Source organism: Rhinoderma darwinii, chromosome 1, assembly GCF_050947455.1.
Source record: "Rhinoderma darwinii isolate aRhiDar2 chromosome 1, aRhiDar2.hap1, whole genome shotgun sequence".
NCBI classification, from domain to species: domain Eukaryota; kingdom Metazoa; phylum Chordata; class Amphibia; order Anura; family Rhinodermatidae; genus Rhinoderma; species Rhinoderma darwinii.
In genome coordinates, this window is record NC_134687.1 from 524,292,442 (window position 1) to 524,314,684 (window position 22,243).

A 22,243-nucleotide genomic window follows, 5' to 3' on the forward strand; every position below is an offset into this window, starting at 1 on the left:
GGCTTATAACAGTGCTGCTTTGCTATCATATTGTCATTGTGTGATGTAGTGGACAGTTAAAGAGTTTGTAAGGGATTAGAAAAACATGGCTGCTTTCTTCCAGAAACAGTGCCACACCTGTTCACAGGTTATGTGTGGTATTGCAGCACAGCCCCATTTAATGGAACTGCAATACTTGATATTACCTATGGACAGGAGTGGCACTGTTTCTGGAAGAAGGCATCTATGGTTTTCTAATCCCGTACAACCCCTTTTAAGGGTATGTTCACACGCTGCGTTTTCAGCCATTTTTAAGGGCGTAAACGCCTCCAAAAACGGAAGATGAGCACCTCCAAACTGTGTTTTGGTCAGACTGGGCATTTTTTTATACTGTTTCCAAAAAACTGTGTCAATAGAAAAACCGTTACAAAAACGGCTCCAAAAAATGCATCAAAGTTTGATGCTTTCACCCCTTAACGCATCGGGACGTCCTAGTGCAGGGGGAGAAGTATGGAGCGCACTCCATACGCTGCAGGTGTTGGCTGTGTTTTACAACCGACACCCGCGACTAACAGCCAGTAACAGCGATTGCGCTGTTCCTGGCTGTTTAACCACTCAAATGCTGCGGTCAATCGCGACCGCAGCTTCTGAGGCATTGAAAAGAGGGGGTGGTCCCCTCCGACAGCTCATCACCCCCCCCCCCCCATGCAACAAGATCAGGGAGTGATTATGGTTGCCATTGCAGCCCAGGGGCCTAATGAAGGCCATCAGGACTGCCTTCACTCTGCCTCTATTAAGCCCTGTAAAAATGACGATATACTCCAATACTTTATACTGGTATATATTTTAGTATTGCAGTATATTGTACCAGTGATCTAACGATCCCTGGTTCAAGTCCCCAAAGGGGACTGAGAAAATGTGTAAAAAGAAGTGAAATAAAGTTTTAGTAGTGGAAAAATATATATATAAAAAATTAAAAGTACAAAAAAAAACCCTTTTCCAATTTTTCCTCTAAAGTAATGTAAAAAATAAAACAAGTAAACAAAGTAGTAAAATATAAAAAAAAAATCTATATAAATTTCATATCACTAATCGTATTTAGCCACAGAATAATGTTGTTTTTACCACACGGTGAAAGAAAACGAAACCCAAAAGTATTGGAGGAATCAGTTTTTTCCAATTTCAGCACGCAAATATTTTTTTTCCAGCTTTCCAGTACATTATATGGTACTTTATATCCTACCAAAAGAAACTACAACTCCTCCCGCAAAATATAATCCCTCACACCTCTCTATTGATGAAAAAATAAAAACGTTATGGCTCTTAGAAGGCGGGAAGTGAAAAACGAAAATGAAGAGTCAAAAAATGGCTGTGTCCTTAAGGGGTTAAAAACGGCTGAAAATTTTCCCTTGAAAACAGCTCCGTATTTTACAGCCGCTTTTACTTTAGTGTGTAAACTTACCCTAAGTGACTCTCAAGTGGTTTATGACTACACCACTCCATTGTTATGGTTACTTCATGCTTCAACCGTGGCCTAGAAAGATGCCTTTATAACTAAAGGAATCTTAGGGTATGTTCACACGCTTACTAAAAAACGTCTGAAAATACGGAGCTGTTTTCAAGGGAAAACAGCTCCTGATTTTCAGACTTTTTTAGCAACTCGCTCCAAAAACAGCTCAAGAAGTGACATCTTTTTCACGGGCGTTTTTTTACGAGGCCGTTTTTAAAAACGCCCCATCGGAACAAAACGCTGTATTTCCCATTGAAATCAATGGGCTGATGATTGGAGGCATTCTGCTTCCGATTTTTCGGCTGTTTACGGCCCGAAAAACGGCCAAAAATAAGCCGTGTGAACATACCCTTTGAAGACCCCGTTCAGGTATGGAGGAAATTATCTGTTGTGCAGGGTTTGTAGCGCTTTTCTCTGCGGATTTGCTGTCAATTTTGCTGAAAAATGTCATAACTAATCCACAACATAACGGGCATGGTGCAGATTTAAAAAAAAAATCCACAGCATGCCCTAGTGTGAATGTTGTATAGTGAAGCCCATTTAAAAGATCAGTGTACTATACGTTACAGGATTTTTTTTAAAAAGAAATGTTTCAATTGTACGTTAGGGCGCAGAAAAAGTATAACTGTAGAGTAAAGCAGTAGACTCTTCGTTCTTTTCATTTTAGGTTCCTGATTTTGTCTTAAGACTGATGCTGTACTTGAAACTGTCATAGTAGAGGGATATGGCACCCGTTTTATTACATTTCAGCTACCTTCCCATAATACAAGAAGAAAACACAAACTGACAAATGCCCGCTGAATAGTATATTGCATTTTGTAAACTCGAAATAAAGTAAAAAAAACCCTCCGTATATTCCCGAGCTGTGATAGTGTCTCAGCAGCTGTACACCCACATGTTGCTTTGCCCTGTAGTAAGAAATGCCAATTTTATATATTACAATATTCTGCAGCAGCTGGAGATACTGGCACAGCACAACCTTGTGGTGAAATGATGATCTCCTAATATTCTACACATTGCTGTTACCATGGCTCTGAAGAATAAAGTTCCTGCTCTTATGTAGATGTATTCATTATCAGGAAAATGTGCTTTTACATGAAAAAAAAAATCTATTTCTAAGGTTCCTTTAAGCACAAGTAGCTCTCCTGTGACCGTGTGCCTGAAAATAGTTACTTAAGGCAAAAGGTAAAGTGGTGCTGTACATTAATCCCGTGATTCAGCCACTAAAAGCTTCTCCAGGGCAGCACACAAAAAGTTGTTAACTGTGTACTTTTAATGCATGACCGTATTGAATAAAGATGAACATAATCTCTTCTGAGTGCTTGGTTCTGATCAGGTTTAATGTGCATTTACCTGTTGACACTGCATTAGGTCCTAATTAAGTCATACAGATGTAGCAGAGCTGAATTTGTCTTTACACTCTTTGGAGCTACATCTATTGTGAATAGAGTTAATTATCTGAGTTCGTTTCCTTGCACTCGTATAATGAAATTAGGTCTAAATAGTGGCAATAAGAATATATTTTGTATTATTTTATGTCTTTAGAGATTTTTCACAGTTTTTTTTGTTTGTATTTGTAAACCTGTTTCACTGGTTTTGAAAAAAACATCTTCAAATACCATATTAAGGAGTTAATAGAAGGGGTCACTTGTTCAGGACTCTTATCTATGAGTCGCAGTGGAGAGCGGCTACAAAAAGTGTCCTTTGGAGTACCTGCTTTATTCAGACGAACACGTGTAAACTGCAGCATAATTGGGTTATGCAGAAACACAGTTATTCAAATTACAAAAGGAACTCTGCATCTGAATGTTTATAATTGAATGCAATAAAAGTGTATATCCATCTTTGATCTCCTTTTTAGGGGATCTGAGTTAGACTTATTATACCAAGAGCTGCATTCAAAATTCTGCTGGTTGCTGTTGGAAATAGTTGACACATCTCTAACTTCTTAGTTTAGCTCTTGTAAAATAGTTATTTTTTTCCTACATTCATACAATGCAAAACACCAGCACAAGTATTGTGCATCAACCTTTTCCTTCTCAGTGCAGTATACGTACGCAAGCTGCGCCCATGCCATCAGCCGTGAGGAACATAACATGCAGCCGGCATCCTGCTGCAACAGCCGATATTGGAAATAACTCTGATCCCGGCTGTTTAAAGTCATTTAGATACTGCGGTCAATCACGAAAAAGCAAGGGTCCTTAGTGCTCAGCTGCTACTGCCGTCGAGTCTTCACATTTTCCTCTGCAGCAATGGGCCACCAGTGTAATGTAATGCATGGATGCACATGGTCCTCCACAGTGAGTTTGAATAATGCCTTACAAAATTCCAGTTCTTATACCATTAAAATGCCAAATATCTTTAAAAAATAAAGTACTGTAAAGGGGTTCTGTTTAGACTGATCACAGAGTTCTCTAACTCTGGGACCCCCAGCAATCAGCTGTAATTGGTGGGAGCTCCTTCTAGCTATGTTACATTTCCCCTGAGCAGTGAAGAATTACACCGTTCCCGCTTGATATCCATGGGCTGCCCATGCATAACAGGTGCCATGTCTTCTAGAGAAAGAGACACTCTTTGCAGCTTATCTCTGCTTTCATTAGAGGGGTTTTCCCAGAATCATAAATGATCACCTATCCACATGAAAGGTGATCATTTTCTGATCGCTGGAGGGGGGGGCGCCACCGCTGGGTCCCCCATCAATCATGAGATTGGGAGTCCTGAACCCCCAGATTCTCCTCACTGCACCCCCACAGTGAGGAGGAGCTTAAATGGAGTGGGGGTCGAGCATGTGCCTGCCGCTTAGTTTAATGTCAATGAGATTGACGGAAACACCGGAGTGCCCATACTCGGCTGTTTCCGTCATTACCATAGACTTTGAATAGAGTGGCAGCATGCATGGTCGACCACCACTACATTCAATGTTCTCCTCAGTGCATTTGAGCAGTGAAAAGATCTTGTTCCCCCCCCCCCGTTCTCACGATTGGTGGGAGCACTAGCCGTGGTACCCCCAGTGATCAGAAAATGATCGCCTATATTGTGGATATGTGATAATTTATGATTCTGGAAAAAGGAGACCTAAATGGTGGCCCTTCTGAATTGACTCACATTGCACTATTAGGATATTGTTGTATCAACTAGATATCCCATATTATGTTACTTAGCTTCTCTTTGTCTAACTTTACATTTTACGCATTTGCAATAATATGTGGTGGGGGGAATATTTTTTTCCCTTCGTTGTATTGTCACTGTATAAAATGTATGTACTGAGCAGAGCACAAAAGAATATGCTGAATATTGATTGTAACATCCAGAGCATCGACGCAGGAGACTTCTGAAATGAACACCCTCTCCGTTAAGCTGGTTTTAATATAATGTAATATTTCCATAAAATACTATAGAAGGACTCTCCGTGTGTATCTTATATAAGGATTGATCGAAGTACTTTGTAGAGGCTTTTATGGATTGCTGAGGTTACCGAGCGTCTTAAAAATGTAAAATAAACCTGCAGTGGAGGCAATTTTCAGACCGATTTCATTTTATATGAGGAATTCAGAGAAAAGATTGATGAATAATGAAGCTTATTGTTGTGGCTTTCAAGAACAGACAAACTACAATGTGGTGCATGGTCTGTATAAAATCGCAGTATGGGAAGGGTTAAAGCGTGTCATTCGGAAAGTGTTCTTTGAAGAGATTTTGCATAGACGCTGCCGAAATTTCATCGCGTGAAAGCAACCAAGTGTGCCATATTTCAAGGGCATTTTTCACTAGTAATGAGCAGTCACAAAATGTGATTTAATAAATGCTATTTCAACCTTAAGTACCTTGGATATGTAATATTCTGCGAGTAGCGCCGATGCTGGCCCCATATCGGAACTCTGCAATTGCTAATGAGATCTTTTTAAGCAATGACATGCTTTGCAAATTGTAACAAAGAAGAGTTTACAGAAATTGACATGGCCAATTATGGAACAAGGTTAATGATCATATTCCTAAGTGAAATAGTTTAATGTTTCTGATATATACTGATTATATGAAATGATAAGGGAGCATAGGAGCGTCTGTCATCATCCCTTCCATTACAATGATGCGTGGCCTCTGTGTACTTGTATGGCTGTTGTCTCTGCTGGTTTAGGTTCTGAATCATGTTCATTTTATTAGATGACTTTCATCGTTCATCTGGTTATATTTTATACATATGAATGCCATGCTTCTCATAGCCTGCAGACAGGAATTTTTCAAACAACACTCTGTTGTGCCATAATCTTATTCATTCAGCCTAAATCGAAGTAATCAATTTGTCATACTTCAACTAAATAAACCCCACTATGTCTAGTTACATGGGAACATGTTGTGTGACATAGTCATCCTTCTAAATATGTGTAACCAATGCTTAAAGGGCATCTCCACATGTTACTGATGTTATTTAAATCCGTCACGCCTTAAGTAGACCCGGATTTTTTTTATTTTGTTTTATTCTTTTTATATTTATTGTCCTTCAGGCTGCTTTTATTATTCCCCCCCCCCCCCTTAACTTCTTCCACCTGTACAAATCAAAAATCAGGCCCTGAACAGAGCTTGCTGTTTTACGTAAAACATGTATGCCATCGTTATATTTAGAAGAAGTAAGTTAGATAATAGTGGAAAAGTTTATGCAAAGACACCCTATTTTCATACTAAAGGGAATCTGTTATCTCCTATTTGCCTACCAAACTGTGTGTGGTAGGTCTGGAAAAACGATGTGCCCACATCCTTTTTACTTGTTTTGTATTCTCTTGTGTGTCCAGATTCACAACTTTATTGTTATTGCCATATGCAAATGATTTTGCAAGTGCTGCTCGTGCGGCCCATTTTCCCACATGTTCCCCTGTTCCCGCCATTTGGTTTTTATACAGAGTTTATTACTGTTGGATTCCTATGGAATCCAACATAAAAAAGTTCATGTCATTTACCATCATATGAGTTATTCTCCCCTATAAGCCTTGCTGTACCTTTGTAATACCATATAGCAGCACACAAAGCGCCTAAGGCTCCATAGCAGAGAACTGTAGGGACTCCGTGTACTGCCATATATATTCTTTGTGCCTGAGCCCTTAAGGTACGGACTGTCTACTTCTTCATGAGCAGGATACATTTGATATGCTATCGGAAAAATTTAATGTTCATCCATGGGGTTCTTGGATTTATGAGAATAAGAAGACCTGATATAAAAGGGAACAAAATTGCTCCTATAAATTTGTGTAAAAACCATATGATTGTTTTGTAGCCCCAGAAATGATGGTGCTCCTGTTACATCATGTAATGACTGAAGACTTTCATTGCTTTTCTCATTTTTATTCCATTTTCACAGCTTTGATAGCCATCGGTCGATACAGTACTACGATAGAAACAGTGGATGTGGGATGGTGTAAAGAGATTACAGACCAAGGAGCCACGTTAATTGCACAGAGCAGCAAATCTATACGATATCTGGGATTGATGAGATGTGATCAGGTAAGATTACCTATACACATGGATTATATGATCGTTGATATATTGATACTGTCTCATTTGCTGTGTCCATGACAAAGCTTTACTTTACCTACATCATTTTCCTATATATTAGGCTCTAGAGATATTTAAAGATTTAAGACTTGACTGTTTGGCTCAGTGTCTACTATTCAGATTATAGCTGATGGAGAGAGCACTTTATGTGAAATTAGCCTTAGGGTATGTTCACATGACAAAGTCTTCTGTGTGGAAAATAGTAAAAAAAATAAATTAATATGGATGAAAAATGGACAACTCAGAAAAATGCAGAACAAAAACACTACGGCACCAGAAACTGAACAATTTGTAAAATAAAATATGTATTGCTTATCCGTATTTGAGCCGTATTTTCATAGACAAGTGTGAATAAGCACTAATGTTGCAGAGGTACAGATTTAAAAAAAAAAAAAAAAAGCAAAACAGAACAAATACACACATGTGAACTAGGCAAAAACGAATTCTGACCTCCTGCTTCAAAGTCCTTTGCACTTGTACATACGTTATATCTGCCCCCTTTTATAAATAATTATTAGTTTTGCATCTTGTCGGTGAGTGAAAGTGTGGCAACCAACAACAGATGACATGACACAATACTGATGTAGCTATCATGTACAGTTTATTTTTGGGACTGCATCCAAATAACCACCTGAGTTAAAGAGACTCTGTCACCACATTATAAGTGCCCTACCTCCTACATAAGGAGATCGGCGCTATAATGTAGGTGACAGTAATGCTTTTTATTTAAAAAAACTATCTATTTTTACCACTTTATTAGCGGTTTTAGATTTATGCTAATGAGTTGCTTAATGCCCAAGTGGGGCGTATTTTTACTTTAGACCAAGTGGGCGTTGTACAGGGGGAGTGTATGATGCTGACCAATCAGTGTCATGCACTCCTCTCCATTCATTTACACAGCGCATAGGGATCCTGTTAGATCCTTATGTGCTGTCTTATACTAACACATTAACAATACTGAAGTGTTTAGACAGTGAATAGACATTCCACGGAATGTCTATTCACAATCTCTGCACTTCGTTACTCTGTCTGTGGTAGTTACAGCAGAGGACGTGTAACCTTGCGAGATTATGCGGTAAATTACAGGTTACAACGAGATCACGCTTCCTCGGTTGTAACTACCACAGACAGAGTAACGAAGTGCAGAGATTGTGAATAGACATCCCGTGGAATGTCTATTCACTGTCTAAACACTTCAGTATTGTTAATATGTTAGTATAAGACAGCGCATAAGGATCTAACAGGATCCATATGCCCTGTGTAAATGAATCGAGAGGAGTGCTTGATGCTGATTGGTCAGCGTCATACGCTCCCCTCTACAACGCCCACTTGGTCTAAAGTGAATATACGCCCACTTGGGTATTAAGCAACTCATTAGCATAAATCTAAAAACGCTAATAAAGTGGTAAAAATAGATCGTTTACTTAAATAAAAAGCATCATTGTCACCTACATTATAGCGCCCATCTCCTTATGTAGGAGATAGGGCACTTGTAACGTGGTGACAGAGCCTCTTTAAGTATTTAGTATATCTGCAGTTGTATGTAAATCTACTGAAGTATATATTTAAGTGATATTAGTATGACATATGCGGAAATCAACCGTTTCTTTTTTTAAAATCTTTTATAGGTAAGGGGTTCGATTGGTTTAGGCATCTTCTCTCTGCACTAGTTTGGCCCAACATGTTTTTTTTTATACATCAGTTAAAATCCCCTTTTTGGTTTGTTGCCTCATGTAGTTGACCAACTGGGTAAATAGGTGAATATTTTGAAAAACTACGATAGAAACATGGACCTAACAAAGACGGCAATCTCTGGCTGCCTTCACTCTGCACTAGGCAAGCCTGTTTCCAATGATCACATAAACCCACAGCCAAAACCTTACAAGTTTTATTCATCTCTCCTATAAGTGATCATCAATAGAATTGCTAACGATGGAAAATAATTCATACAACTTTAATGTGTCTCTATCAATGTTGTTCTGTCTGCTTAATACTGGAGAGTATTAGTGCAGCAAATACAAATGCTTGACAGAAAAAAAACAATTAAGATAGCAAATTAGCCAAGCTGCATCAACATGCCATCCCAGAGATATATGAGTATAATTAAAGAACGACAAATATTACCGTAAAACTAAGAGGATATCTATACTTTTAGCTATGATAATCTTCACTGCTACGTAATTTGTACAATAATTCTTTGACGGTTTCACTTGCATATTTCAGCTTTATTAAGGTTCTTTTTTCCATTGGGTAATAACCCTCCATAAACTGGTACTAAGAAGAAAAGAAATGTGCACTCCGCACTTTAGTGACAGTTAAAGCAGAGGCCTACAAGGGTAATTGGCTGTGTCTAAACATGGTGTAATTTGTTTGTGCCTACACATTTATCTATAGTTTTAACGATTCCTTTTTTCCTCATCATTCTAGCGATAAATAATTGAGTACATAATCATATTTAAAGTATTGCTCAGGTAGCCTTTGTTTGCCATCGTAGCCAATTATGGAAACTCAGGCTTTGCAGAATGACGAAGGTAACTATTGTACTGTACAAATTGAATATTATGCAATCAACTAACATAAAACAGCAAAAATAAGGCTTATCTCCAGACACAAACTTGTCTTTATTTTCTACTTTTATAAAAAAAATCCAATATATGAAAACAACAAAACATAGTTACAGAGAAATGGGATTGTAGGAAATGAGCAGTGCTTTGTGGTACCAGCATAAATGGAAAACAACAATGGATCGCTAAGAGAGCAAAGAAAACGGAGAAGTAATATTTTCAATAAAATAAGTCAAACTAGATGAGGTAAACCAGAAGCATAAAGGAAATAAAAGAGATTGCCAGAGGTTAATTAAATTGATGGAAAATAGGAGGGAGGTCTTCAGAAGGGACCTGGAAAGAGGATGGACGATCGGGCCGGCCTTAGGAGTGTATAACCTCTGCGTTCGCACAGTGCGCATCAGCTGCCCCCGGTAAATAGGCAGCTCAGGAGCACTTGTGACCATCACATAATATTAATTTCATAGCACTATTAAAAAATGATGTATGGAACTGTTATTTGATTACTATATGTATATTATTTGAGCACTGTATGGTGTTATTTACTTGTGTGGCATTGCCACTTAGGCACTGTACAGTATATTATTTTTGCTGTTTATGGTGGTGGTAGCACTGTATGTTATTGTTACTTTATTTAGGCAATTGTATGATAGTGTTATTTGGTCAACATATGGCACTGTTTGCTGCTTTTATTTAGGTATTGTTTGGACTAATTATTTGTACACAGTATGACAAAACACTATATAGTGTAGGGGGTGCCAGCAAAAGGTACCGCACAGGGCACCATCTGTCATAAGGTAAGCTGTTTTAGGGATGGGGTAGGGTGAGTGGATATTGGAAGTTGGAAAAGGGGAAGCACAAAGTGCCATCACTTTTAATGTAGTAGACCGCATCCAATCAGGTGGAAAAGATACACTTTTATTGGTACATCCAACACAGTATCGCTATGTTTCAACCCACGTAGGGGTCTTGGGCAAGAGTAGAATTTAAAGTGCACTGTGCATATTTAACTTACCCACAATTAACCCATTAACCAATGAGGAGATTGGTACTCTCAGCCTGGCTGTTCAAAGACAAAGCTCAATAATAATCAAGATGCCATGTCTTCTTAAGAAAAGACCTTCTATCCAATCTTTAAACAAATCTTGGTGAAAAAAAGGATAAACATAATCTGATACTTAGAAATATTAGCAATGTATATGAGACTTACAGACCCTTCCGAGGATGGTACGGTTTCACGGCTGTATTTAGTGCCCATGCTCTGGCGTCCGTATCTGGACACTGCACCTGTACCATTAGTTCAGACAAACACCTCATCTGCGCTCTAATGCACATGCGTGCCCAAGGTCAATGAGATATAAGCGTCATATTGTCAAGGTAACATCTAGGATATTGCTCTAGTGTCTCAAGAGTCAACAGCAGCCAAGTACATGGTGAAAGACACATAGAGGGGTGAATACATATTGCTATCAACCCTTCTCATCAGTACATTAATAAAAAAAAAGCGATGGAGTAGCAATTCAATCTTTCCAAAATTTGTGATTTCTACCAGTTATGAGTTTTTTATTTATTAAATACAATCTGCTGACACTGTCATACCCACCACCATATTATGGATGGTCAGTGGAAATTAGATCAACATCATGTAAAGAACGCCACAGCTTATTACACTTTTAGATAGAAGTCTAAATGATATCTCTACATATATATATATATAACGAAGAAAAACAGCAGCACTCACTTTAGGAAGGAATTGTATGTATATCTGGGTGCCCAGCAAGTAGTCCCGATCCTTGGACTAAGTACAGATATAGATAAAGAAAATCTTGCAGCACTCCAATAAGCAAAATCGTGAAGTTTATTCAATCCACATCAAACAAAGGTGCATCGTTTCTGTCCTACAATAGGACCTTTCTCAAGCCTTGAGAAAGGTCCTATTGTAGGACAGAAACGTTGCACCTTTGCTTGATGTGGATTGAATAAACTTCACGATTTTGCTTATTGGAGTGCTGCAAGATTTTCTTTATATATATATATGTGTGTGTATATATATATATATATATATATATATATACATATATATACATATATGTATATGTATATATATATATATATATATACATACATATACATATACATATATATATTTATATATATATATATATATATATATATATATAAATGAATTTCTGTTGCATGTTCTTTATGCACGGCCAAATGACTGGGCCAATCTGCAACAACTATGGCACATAACTGAATTACGCGCTTCTGAAGGTTTAGACCAGGTTCCAGCTCTCTAGAACCTACCATTCTCGACATATTCACAAAATCAAATATGGCACCACTGGCTTCCACATCAAGGACCTTCCTTTATATCACATCAGATGACCTGTATTAGCCAATAGAAGCTCGCAGGTCCTTTTTATTCTTAGCCTTACTCACATACACACAGTTTTAGACCAGGTTTCCATAACAACCAAGCCATGTTTCTTTAATCAACGTGTTACTCGCTGTAAACAAACTGTACCTATACTAGATTTGAGCATACTCATGAATTGAATTCCTTTCAGACCGGTCATGCCTCCAAAAAGGAACCTGCACTTGGACTTTATTCGATATGTCGGCTTCATATCAGTAGGAAATGAAGTTTTTAACCACACACACAAACAACCAACAAATAGAACAAGTGCGAAGCCGGGGAACTCTGCTATTCTATATTATAAAAGTCAATGACTGTCTGTCCTCTATAGGCATCCAAATGCCTGAACTATTTGACCCCAAATTTGGCACATAGCTACATCGGGTGTTCACGAAGGTCTTCGTAAAGGTCCTGACCTTGCTGCTGTTCTCTGTTTTCAGCCAATATCACATGATCACGATCCAATATTGTAAAAGTGAATACAGACATTCGCTTTTATAGTAAAGATATTTTATCTGGCAGTAGCAGGTAGTGCTCTTTACAAGATAATCCTAGATTGGAAGGTACAGGGGAGCGGTTATCCATAGAAACCAATCAGATTACTGATGGCCAGGAGGAAAGCTGCAGAGACTCCTCTTGCCCAACTGCAAGCTGATCAAATGCGTCATATTGCTGCTCGAGATGCTGAAACTCCTCAGCAAACTCGAGCTCTCTCAGCAACAGATCAGACAGGTGGCTCTCAGAAGCGCAGAGACTCCTGCCGGAACCCAGGCCAGAAAGAAAGCTGATAGAGCACATCATGTTCAGTGGGCTTCAGCGTGCTATGAGTGGGCTTTCATGCATGATGCTTTTTTAAATTATGATCCAACCATAGTTTATGACCAACTGGTAATAAAACTGCCAATGTTGTTAATCAACGGGCTCTGTCACAATATTATGACTCCATTTCCTACCAGTTTAGCTGTTAGGTACTTAGTAAATTCAAATTGAAATAAACAGTGTGTAACTGCCGGGGTATATAGGGCTACTGGCGATTTCCCCCGTAAACCAAGAAAATATGAGGGCATGGATTAGACTCCTGGGCACCCTTGGAACAAATCCAATGAACACACAAACAGGCAGACCGACACATTATACCTGGGTACTATTTCTAATATTGTATAAATGACAGGTGGTGGCAAGAAACCATTGACGCACCGCAGGTCAGAGCATCGAGATGCGAGTTCATACACAAGGCACGTCAGAGTTGTGGGGTGTTGTCACGTAGGGTTCGTGGACCCACAGGGCCGTATTGTCTTGGCAGTATGGCAGCTGGCCAGCAGGGTGCAGGTCAGAGTTTATAGTTCATATACGGTACCTGTGGCAGCTCAGACAGTAGCAAGGCAGGCTTGGCTGGGACTAGGCAGCAGGTAGACGTCAGGCGTGGAGTAGCAGGACAGGGAGGTACATAGCTGCTGACTCCCTTTAGGACATATGGAAATGGGTTCTCAAGATGGGACAACCGCCTGAACACTACTTTTGTGATATTTCATGAGCTCCTCTATGTATTTAGATGCTCATAGCTGAATTAGCATTGGCTGTATAATGATTTAAAGATGTTGCACAGGATTAGAAAAAAAAAATGGCTGCTTTCTTGCAGAAACAGCACCACTCCTGTCCATGGGTTGTATCTGGCATTGCAGCTCAGCTCCATTGTAGTGAATAGAGCTGAGCTGAAATACCATACACAATCCGTGGACAGACGCATCACTGATTTTGAAAGAAAGTATTCATGTTTGCCAGAGGCGTAGCTAGGTTCTCCAGCACCCAGGGCAAAGATTCAGTTTGGCGCCCCAACCTCCATCCCGACATCTCCTTCCCCCTCGCCATGTTTGTTTTCTCTACCAATCAATGACGTGTCATTTTTTTTCCACATTTCTTTTTATGTAACTCGAGCATAAAAACATTTGTGCATTTTACAAGCAATATAGTTCTATACACAACACCAGAATAGTGCTCAGTACATAAATACAACACCAGCACAAATACAGCTCAATTTATTGCAACCCCTGCCATATAGGTTTGCACTAATTTGTTTCCAGCTCCCAGCATGGCCCGAACAATGGATATGCTGGGAGATGCTGTTTCACAAAAAATAAATAATATCATAATCATACCACCCATAATCTCGCTGCAGATCATACAGTGACTACAGTACTGATTAGAGGCAGAATAAACATTTACATTAAGTGACTCACCAGTGACGTCTCAGATTCTAGTTCTTTTTCTCCATCCGATACAGACCTCTATGTAGACTTCTCCCGGTCACAGCCCATTTCTGCAGTTTGCCGCTTAGATGTTTTCAGCTTCTCACTTTTCCAACATTTCTACACCTATAAACAAAGATAAAGCTCTCATTATACCACACACTACGCCCCTAAATATAATAGCGCCATACACTGCACCTCTAATTATAATAGCACCATACACTGTGCCCCCCACACACACTGAGCCCCCTGTAGATAGTGCCTGCCATAGAGCCCCCTGTAGATAATGCCCCCCCATAGAGCCCCCTGTGCACAGCACGGCAACAGCTCAACACTGCACTAGATCAGGTTACAGGAACAGGAAACACTGGGAGCAGGAAACACTACTGGACCATTTGCAAGACAAACTTAGGATACAACAACAACGCTCAGGCATGGGAGGAAGGGGCTGGGACCTTCTTATAGCCCAGGGTACTTAGGGCGCAACCAGAACAATCTCACACATGCGTGCGCTCTGGCTTCTTGAGTCTGGACTGAGCTCATGGAACAGGACGGCCATATGTGCAAACATCTCTGGAGAGAAGGGCGTCGACTGGATGGAAGGAGTTCGTGGTCAGCGACCACGGACGTTACAGGTGTCCTTGTCTCTATTTGGTTGTATTACCACCGATTAATGATCAGGGTAAACAGGTTCTAAATGCATAAGAAGATGCTAACAACAACTAAGAAGATTTATGCGGAATCAAAAATTCCAATAAAAATATAATTTAATTTTATTAGTTCATCTATGAAAACATACAGCTCCATAATAAAGGCCCCAAGGACTGCTATGCTGGTCTCTGGCAGGGTTTAATTGGAGTAAATAAGCGTTGCAGTATGATGTGCAAGTAGTCTAATGATCGCATGTCCCAGTCTTAGTGGAACTAAGAAAAATTTGTCAAATTCGACCATAGCGATTTAAAATATTACATCTATACTGTTATTTATCACACACGGGAAGCGCCGTAAAAGAAAAAAACAACGTCAAAAAGCACTTGAATTGCTGTTTTTTTCTGTATCAAAATTAATGGAATAAAAAGTGACCAAAATGTCATATGCACCCCAAAATATTACCAATAAAGACTACAGTTCACCCTACAAAATTGTATCCCTCCCTCCGCTAGTTATGGGTCTCCGCATATGGTGACACCATTTTTTTTTATTTTTTTTTAAACAAATTGTTTTTATTTTGTGAAAGAAGTAAAACATAAAAAACTACAATTCATTCAGAAAGACTTCAGACCCTTTCCATTTTTTCACATTTTGTTATGTTGAGGCCTTATGCTAAAATAAAAAAAATTCACGTTTTTCACCATCATTCTGCACTCACTAATTTATTGAAAAGGAAAAACGAAAATATTACATTGCTACAGGTATTCAGGCCCTTTACTCAGTACTTAGTTGAAGCACCTTTTGGCAGCGATAACAGCCTCCAGTCTTCTTGGGTATGCTGCCACAAGGTTTGCGCACCTGGATTTGGGGATTTTCAGTCATTCTTCTCTGCAGATCCTCTCATGCTCTGTCAGGTTGAATGGGGACTGTTGGTGGACCGACATTTTCAGGTCTCTCTAGAGATGTTCGATTGGGTTCAAGTCAGGGCTCTGGCTGGGCCACTCAATGACATTCACAAAGTTGTCCCTAAGCCACACCTGTGTAGTCTTGGCTGTGTGCTTAGGGTCATTGTCTTGTTGGAAGGTGAAACTTCGGCCCAGTCTGAGGTCCAGAGCACTTTGGATCAGGTTTTCATTAAGAATATCTCTGAACTTTGCTCCATTCATCTTTCCCTAAACCCTGACTAGGCTCCGTGTCCCAGCTGCTGAAAAACACCCCCACAGCATGATGCTGCCACCACCATGCTTTCTTGTAGGGATGGTATTGGGCAGGTGATGGGCAGTGCTTGGTTTCCTCCAGACATGACACTTAGAATTGAGGCCAAATAGTTAAATTTTGAGTTCATCAGACCACAGAATCTTGTTTCCCACAGTCTGAAAGTCCTTTAGGTGCTTTGTTGCAAACTCCAGGCGGGCTTTCATGTGTCTTTTACTGAGGAGAGGCTTCTTTCTGGCCACTCTGCCATAAAGCCCACATTAGTGGAGTGCTGCAGTGATGGTTGACCTTCTGGAAGTTTCTCCCATCTGCACACAGGATCTTTGGAGCTCAGCCAAACTGACCATTGGGTTCTTGGTCAGCTCTTTTACCAAGGCCCTTCTCCCCCCATTCCAAACTTCTTCCATTTAAGAATTATAGAGGCCATTGTGCTCTTGGGAACTTTCAGTGCAGCATAATTTTTTTTTGTACCCTTCTCGAGATCTATGCCTCCACACAATCCTGTGTCTGAGCTCTACAGGCAGTTCTTGACTCCTCATGGCTTGGTTTTTCCTCTGATCTGCATTGTCATCTGTGAGACCTTGTATAGACAGGGGCGTGTCTTTCCAAATCATGTCCAATCAAATGAATTTAAAAAAGAGGTGAAATCCTCAACACCACAAAAAAACGGAGACAAATTGATAGTTTTTTACCGCTCAGACGGTTGTGGATGTAAAGACTAAAGTGTCCATCAAGGGTTTGACCTTCCCCAGATAGCATGCAGAAAGAATGATCCAAATCTCCACCGGTGTGTGTCTCTCGCTGGTACTTGTGGTTCCACACAGAAATGCAACTGCAGAAATGCAACTTCTTGCTGTGTATATCCTCGTACTTGATGTTCTAAATCTCCAGCAAGGGAGAAAAAGGAGATAGTGCACTACCTTTGGGAAACTACAAATTCCACGAGTTTACACACCAAATAATGCAACCCGTCCCTGGGTTTCGCCCTTCTGGCTTCCTCTGGGGCATCAGGATGCCAGAAGGGCGAAACCCAGGGTCGGGCCTGCATTATTTGGCGTGTCACAAGAGCTTATCTTATGCTTTTATCTATATCTGTTTTTGTAAGTATGGAATAAACTCGTGGAATTTGTAGTTTCCCAAAGGTAGTGCACTATCTCCTTTTTCTCCCATGTTGGAGATTTAGAACATCAAGTACGAGGATATAAACAGCAAGCAGTTGCATTTCTGCAGTTGCATTTCTGTGTGGAACCACAAGTACCAGGAAGATACACACACCAGTGGAAATTTGGATTCTTTCTTTCTGCATGCTAGCTGGGGGAAGGTCAAACCATTGATGGACACTTCAGACTTCATATCCACAACCGTCTGAGCGGTAAAAAACGATAAATTGGTCCAAGATTTTTATAATGTTCCAAAAAAAATATTAAAAGTTAAGAAATCCCCCCTTTTCCCATTTTTTTCCCTAAAGCAATGTTAAAAAAAAATAAAATAAAAGTTAATATAACTGGTATCGCCGCATCCATAAAAGTCAGAGCTATCAAAATATAGCGTTTTTTTTTTAACCCGCTCGTTGAACGATGTAAAAAAAAAAAAAAAAAAAATATATATATATATATATATATATATATATATATATATATATATATAAAACATTCAAATTGCTGTTTTTTGGTCACCTTAGCTCTCCAAAAAAAAGGAATAATTGTGATCAAAAAGTCGCATGTACCCCAAAATTGTATATTTATGCTGTAAAAATAAAAAAGTTATGGCTCTCAGAACTTGGCGACAGAAAACCATTTTTTTTTTTAGCAAATAGTTTTATTATTTTAAAAGTGGTATAACAAAATAAAACCTATAAATTTGGTAATGCCGTAATCGTATCAACCTGTAGAATAAGGTGAATATACTGCCTGATGGACGCCGTAAAAACAAAACCCTCCCAAAAATTGTGTAATTGCTGTTTTTTGCCCATTTCACCCCACAAATATTTTTTTGTCAGATTCCCAGTACATTATGCTGTACAATAAATGGTGCCATGAAAAACTACAACTTGTCCCGCAAAAAACAAGCCCTCATATCGCTATGTCGACGAAGAAATAGAAAAGTTATGGCTTTTGGAAGGCGGGGAGGAAAAAACAAAAATGAAAAACTCAAATTGGCCTCGTCTTTAACCCTTTCCCGCTCAGCGACGTAATAATCCATCACACTAAGGGGGGATTCACACGAGCGTGTATTCGGTCCGTGCGGGCCGCGTGGTTTTCACGCGGCACGCATGGACCAATACAAGTCTATGGGGCAGTACAGACAGTCCGTGCTTTTTGCGCAGCGTTTGTCTGCTGCGCAAAAAGCGCGACAGGTTCAATAACTCTGCGTATTTCGCGCATCACGCACCCATTGAAGTTAATGGGTGCGTGAAAATCACGCGCACCACTCGGAAGCACTTCCGTGGGACGAGCGTGATTCGCGCAACAGCAGTGAAAAGGATGAATGAAAACCGAAAAGCACCACGTGCTTTTCTGTTTCCGAACATCCAAACGGAGTGTCTTTGCGATGAGCGAAGCCGGACAAGCGTACCGAACTTCACCGGGTTCGGCCAAACTCGTTTTGGCCGATCCCGGCAAAAAAATTATCGGTCCGCGACGTCAGGAGATAGTCACTGTCCATGGTGCTGAAAGAGTTAAACTGTTTCAGCACCATGGACAGTGACTTGCGATCCCAAAATACATTAACCTGTAAAAAAAAACCGAAGTTCTAACTTACCGATTACTCCTGTCTCCTTCCTGCAGTCCGACCTCCCGGGATGACACTTCAGTTCAAGTGACAGCTCCAGCCAATCACAGGCCAAGCACAGGCTGCAGCCAATCACAGGCTGCAGCGGTCACTTGGACTGCTGCGTCATCCAGGGAGGTGGGGCCCGATGTCAAGAGAGGCGCGTCACCAAGGACGCGTCACCAAGGACGCGTCACCAAGGCAACGGCCGGGAAGTTCTCGGTAAGTAGGAACTTTATCTTTTTTTTTTACAGGTTTTTCGCTGTTGTGTTCGGCATTCACTGTCGAGGGTGCTGAAAGATTTAGCTCTTTCAGCACCTTGGACAGTGACGGGCGTTGACAAGCCTCATCTCTATGATGCCGGCTGCGCGAAAATCACGCAGCCGCGCATCAGACACGCATGACACACGCAGCTGTCAAATGGTTTTTGCGCTCGCAAAACGCTGCGTTGTTTGCGCGCGCAAAAACGCAACGTTCGTGTGAATCTGGCCTAACTGTATCGTTAGCGCTCAGCGACGGACTATTACGTCGCGGGAGTAACGGCCATTTCGGCCGTCCTCCCGACACATGCAGGAGCTGCGACAGCTGCTGTCTCGTACAGCAGCTGTCACAGCTCCTACAGCGGGGACCGATCGCTGTGTCCCCGCTGATTAACCCCTTAAAAGCCGTGTTCAATAGTGATCACGGCTTTTTAGGGGTTAAGCTACCATCGCCGGCCTGCTACACGATAGCGGCTGGCGATGGTAACGATGGCAACCGGACACCAAACAATGGCGTCCGGCTTTGCCATCGACGGAAGCCTAGTTGGTCCTGACGAAGTCAGGACCCACTATGCTTGCTGTCAGTGAGTAGCTGACAGCTCTGATACACTGCACTACGCATGTAGTGCAGTGTATTAGAATAGCGAGCAGCGCCTCCTGCCCTCATGTCCCCTAGTGGGACAAAGTAAAAAAGTAAATAAAAAGTTAAAAAAAGATGTGTAAAATAAAAGTTTTAAAAGTAATAAAAGTAAAAATCCCCCCTTTTCCCTTATCAGTCCTTTATTATTAATAAAAATATATAAACAAAATATATAAACAAACAAATAAACTATACATAATTGGTATCGCCGTGTCCGTAACGGCCTGAACTACAAAATTATTTAGTTATTTATCCCGCGCGGTGAACGCCGTAAAAGAAAATAATAATAAACCGTACCAGAATCACAATTGTTTGGTCACTTCACCTCCCAAAAAATGGAATAAAAAGAGATCAAAAAGTCGCATGTACCTAAAAATGGTACTGATCGAAACTACAGTTCGTTACGCAAAAAATAAGTCCTCGCACGGCTTTCTTGATGGAAAAATAAAAACGTTATGGCTCTTAGAATAAGGTAACACAAAAAGTAAATGATTTTTTACAAAAAGTATTTTATTGTGCAAACGCCATAAGACATAAAAAAAAACGTATAAACATCTGGTATCGCCGTAATTGTATCGCCCCGCAGAATAAAGTGAATGTGTCATTTATAGTGCACGGTGCACGCTGTAAAAGAAATAGAATAAAAAAACAATAGTAGAATTGCTGTTTTTTAGTCACCACGCCACCTAAAAATAGAATAAAAACTGATCAAAAAGTCACATGCACCCCATGAAAACTGCAATGAATTCCTCAAGGGGTCTAGTTTTCAAAATGGGGTCACTTTTGGGAGTTTTCCACTGTTTTGGCACCACAAGACCTCTTCAAACCGGACATGGTGCCTAATAAAAAGGAGGCCTCAAAATCCACTAGGCGCTCCTTTGCTTCTGAGGCCGCTCCTTCAGTCCATTACCGCACTAGGGCCACGTGGGATATTTCTCAAAACTACAGAATCTGGGCAATATGTATAGAGTTGCGTTTCTCTGGTAAAACCTTTTGTGTTATAAAAAAAATGGTATAAAGAGGATTTTCTGACAAAAAACAAATTTCACCTCTACTTTGCTCTAAATTCCTGTGAAACACCTAAAGCGTTCATAAACTTTCTAAATGCTGTTGTGAATACTTTGAGGGGTCTAGTTTCTAAAATGGGGTGTTTCATAGGGATTTCTAATATATAGGTCCATCAAAGCAACTTCAGAACTGAACTAGAACCTAAAAAAATAAATAAATTAGGCAATACTTCGCTTCTTACATTATACTGATAATGAGCAGTGCCCACCCCGAGATGACCCCAGTTTTGACCGTTTGTATAAACGGAGACCCCTATTAGACCGTTTCAGTGCCCGGTTTTCCCAAGCATACACCCCCGAGAAGTGTATTTCTATTGATGAGTCCTTGGTGGATTTTAAAGGGAGGGTTCAATTCTGCGAGTACCTGCTGGGTAAGAAGGCAAGATATTGGGTGAAGATGTATGAGCTGTGCGAGAGTGCATCAGGGTATACGTACAAATTTAGGATATATGAAGGAAAGGACACCAGTATTCAGCCCCCAGAATGCCCCCCCCCCTTACTGGGAGTTAATGCAAAAATTGTGTGGGATTTGGTGCACCCACTGCTGGACCAGGGTTACCACCTCTACCTGGATAATTTTTATAACGGCGTCCCACTCTTCAACTGCCTCGCTTCCAGTCCCGCGGCATGCGGCACTGCTAGAAGAAATCTGAGAGGCCTCCCTAAGACTCTGCTTGGGCAAACACTCAAAAGGGGTGAGAGCTGGGCACAATCCAGCAGCAACATATTGTGTGTCAAGTACAAGACAAGAGAGATGTCACACCAGTACCTGTATGAGGTACCAGTACAGAGACCCCCAAACCAGACTGCATCCTGGACTACAATAGGTACATGGGAGGGGTGGACTTGTCAGATCAAGTCCTGAAGCCCTACAGCGCCATGCGGTGTGGTATAAGAAGCTGGCCGTGCACATCATACAGATGGCATTGTACAATGTGTACGTGCTACGTCGATGTACAGGCCAGAGGGGAACTTTCCTGGAATTTCAAGAGGTGGTTATCAAGAACCTAATCTTTAGGGACCAGGAAGGGGGGGCACCCAGTACTTCTGGAAGCGGGGCCACACACATCGTACCAGGGCAACACTTTCCAGGAGAAGTTCCCCAAACGGGCAAGAAGGGAAAAAGTCAAAAGAGGTGCAAATTCTGCTATAAGAGGAGTATAAGGGAGGACACAATATATCAATGTAACGCGTGTCCCGAAAAACCAGAGCTCTGTATGAAAGAGTGTTTTAAAATTGATCATACATCCCTTGATTTATAATTTACCCCAATTCTACTTACCCTGATGTACTCCGCATAGCTTATCCCCCCTTATCTTTCCCTTCTGAGCCCTGCTGTGTGCCCAAGCAGCTGATAACAGCCACCTTGAGGGTATTGCCAT

The 22,243-nt window shown here is 40.6% G+C and overlaps 1 protein-coding gene across 1 annotated transcript in view; it reads left to right on the plus strand.

Annotated features, from left to right (window-relative positions):
• FBXL17 (F-box and leucine rich repeat protein 17) overlaps positions 1 to 22,243 on the plus strand; it is a 715,529-nt gene that overhangs the window by 683,039 nt on the left and 10,247 nt on the right. Inside the window, exon 8 of the mRNA XM_075836800.1 lies at positions 6,837 to 6,979. Within this exon, the coding sequence (XP_075692915.1) occupies positions 6,837 to 6,979 (143 nt within the window). The remainder of the gene's footprint in view (positions 1 to 6,836; positions 6,980 to 22,243) is intronic.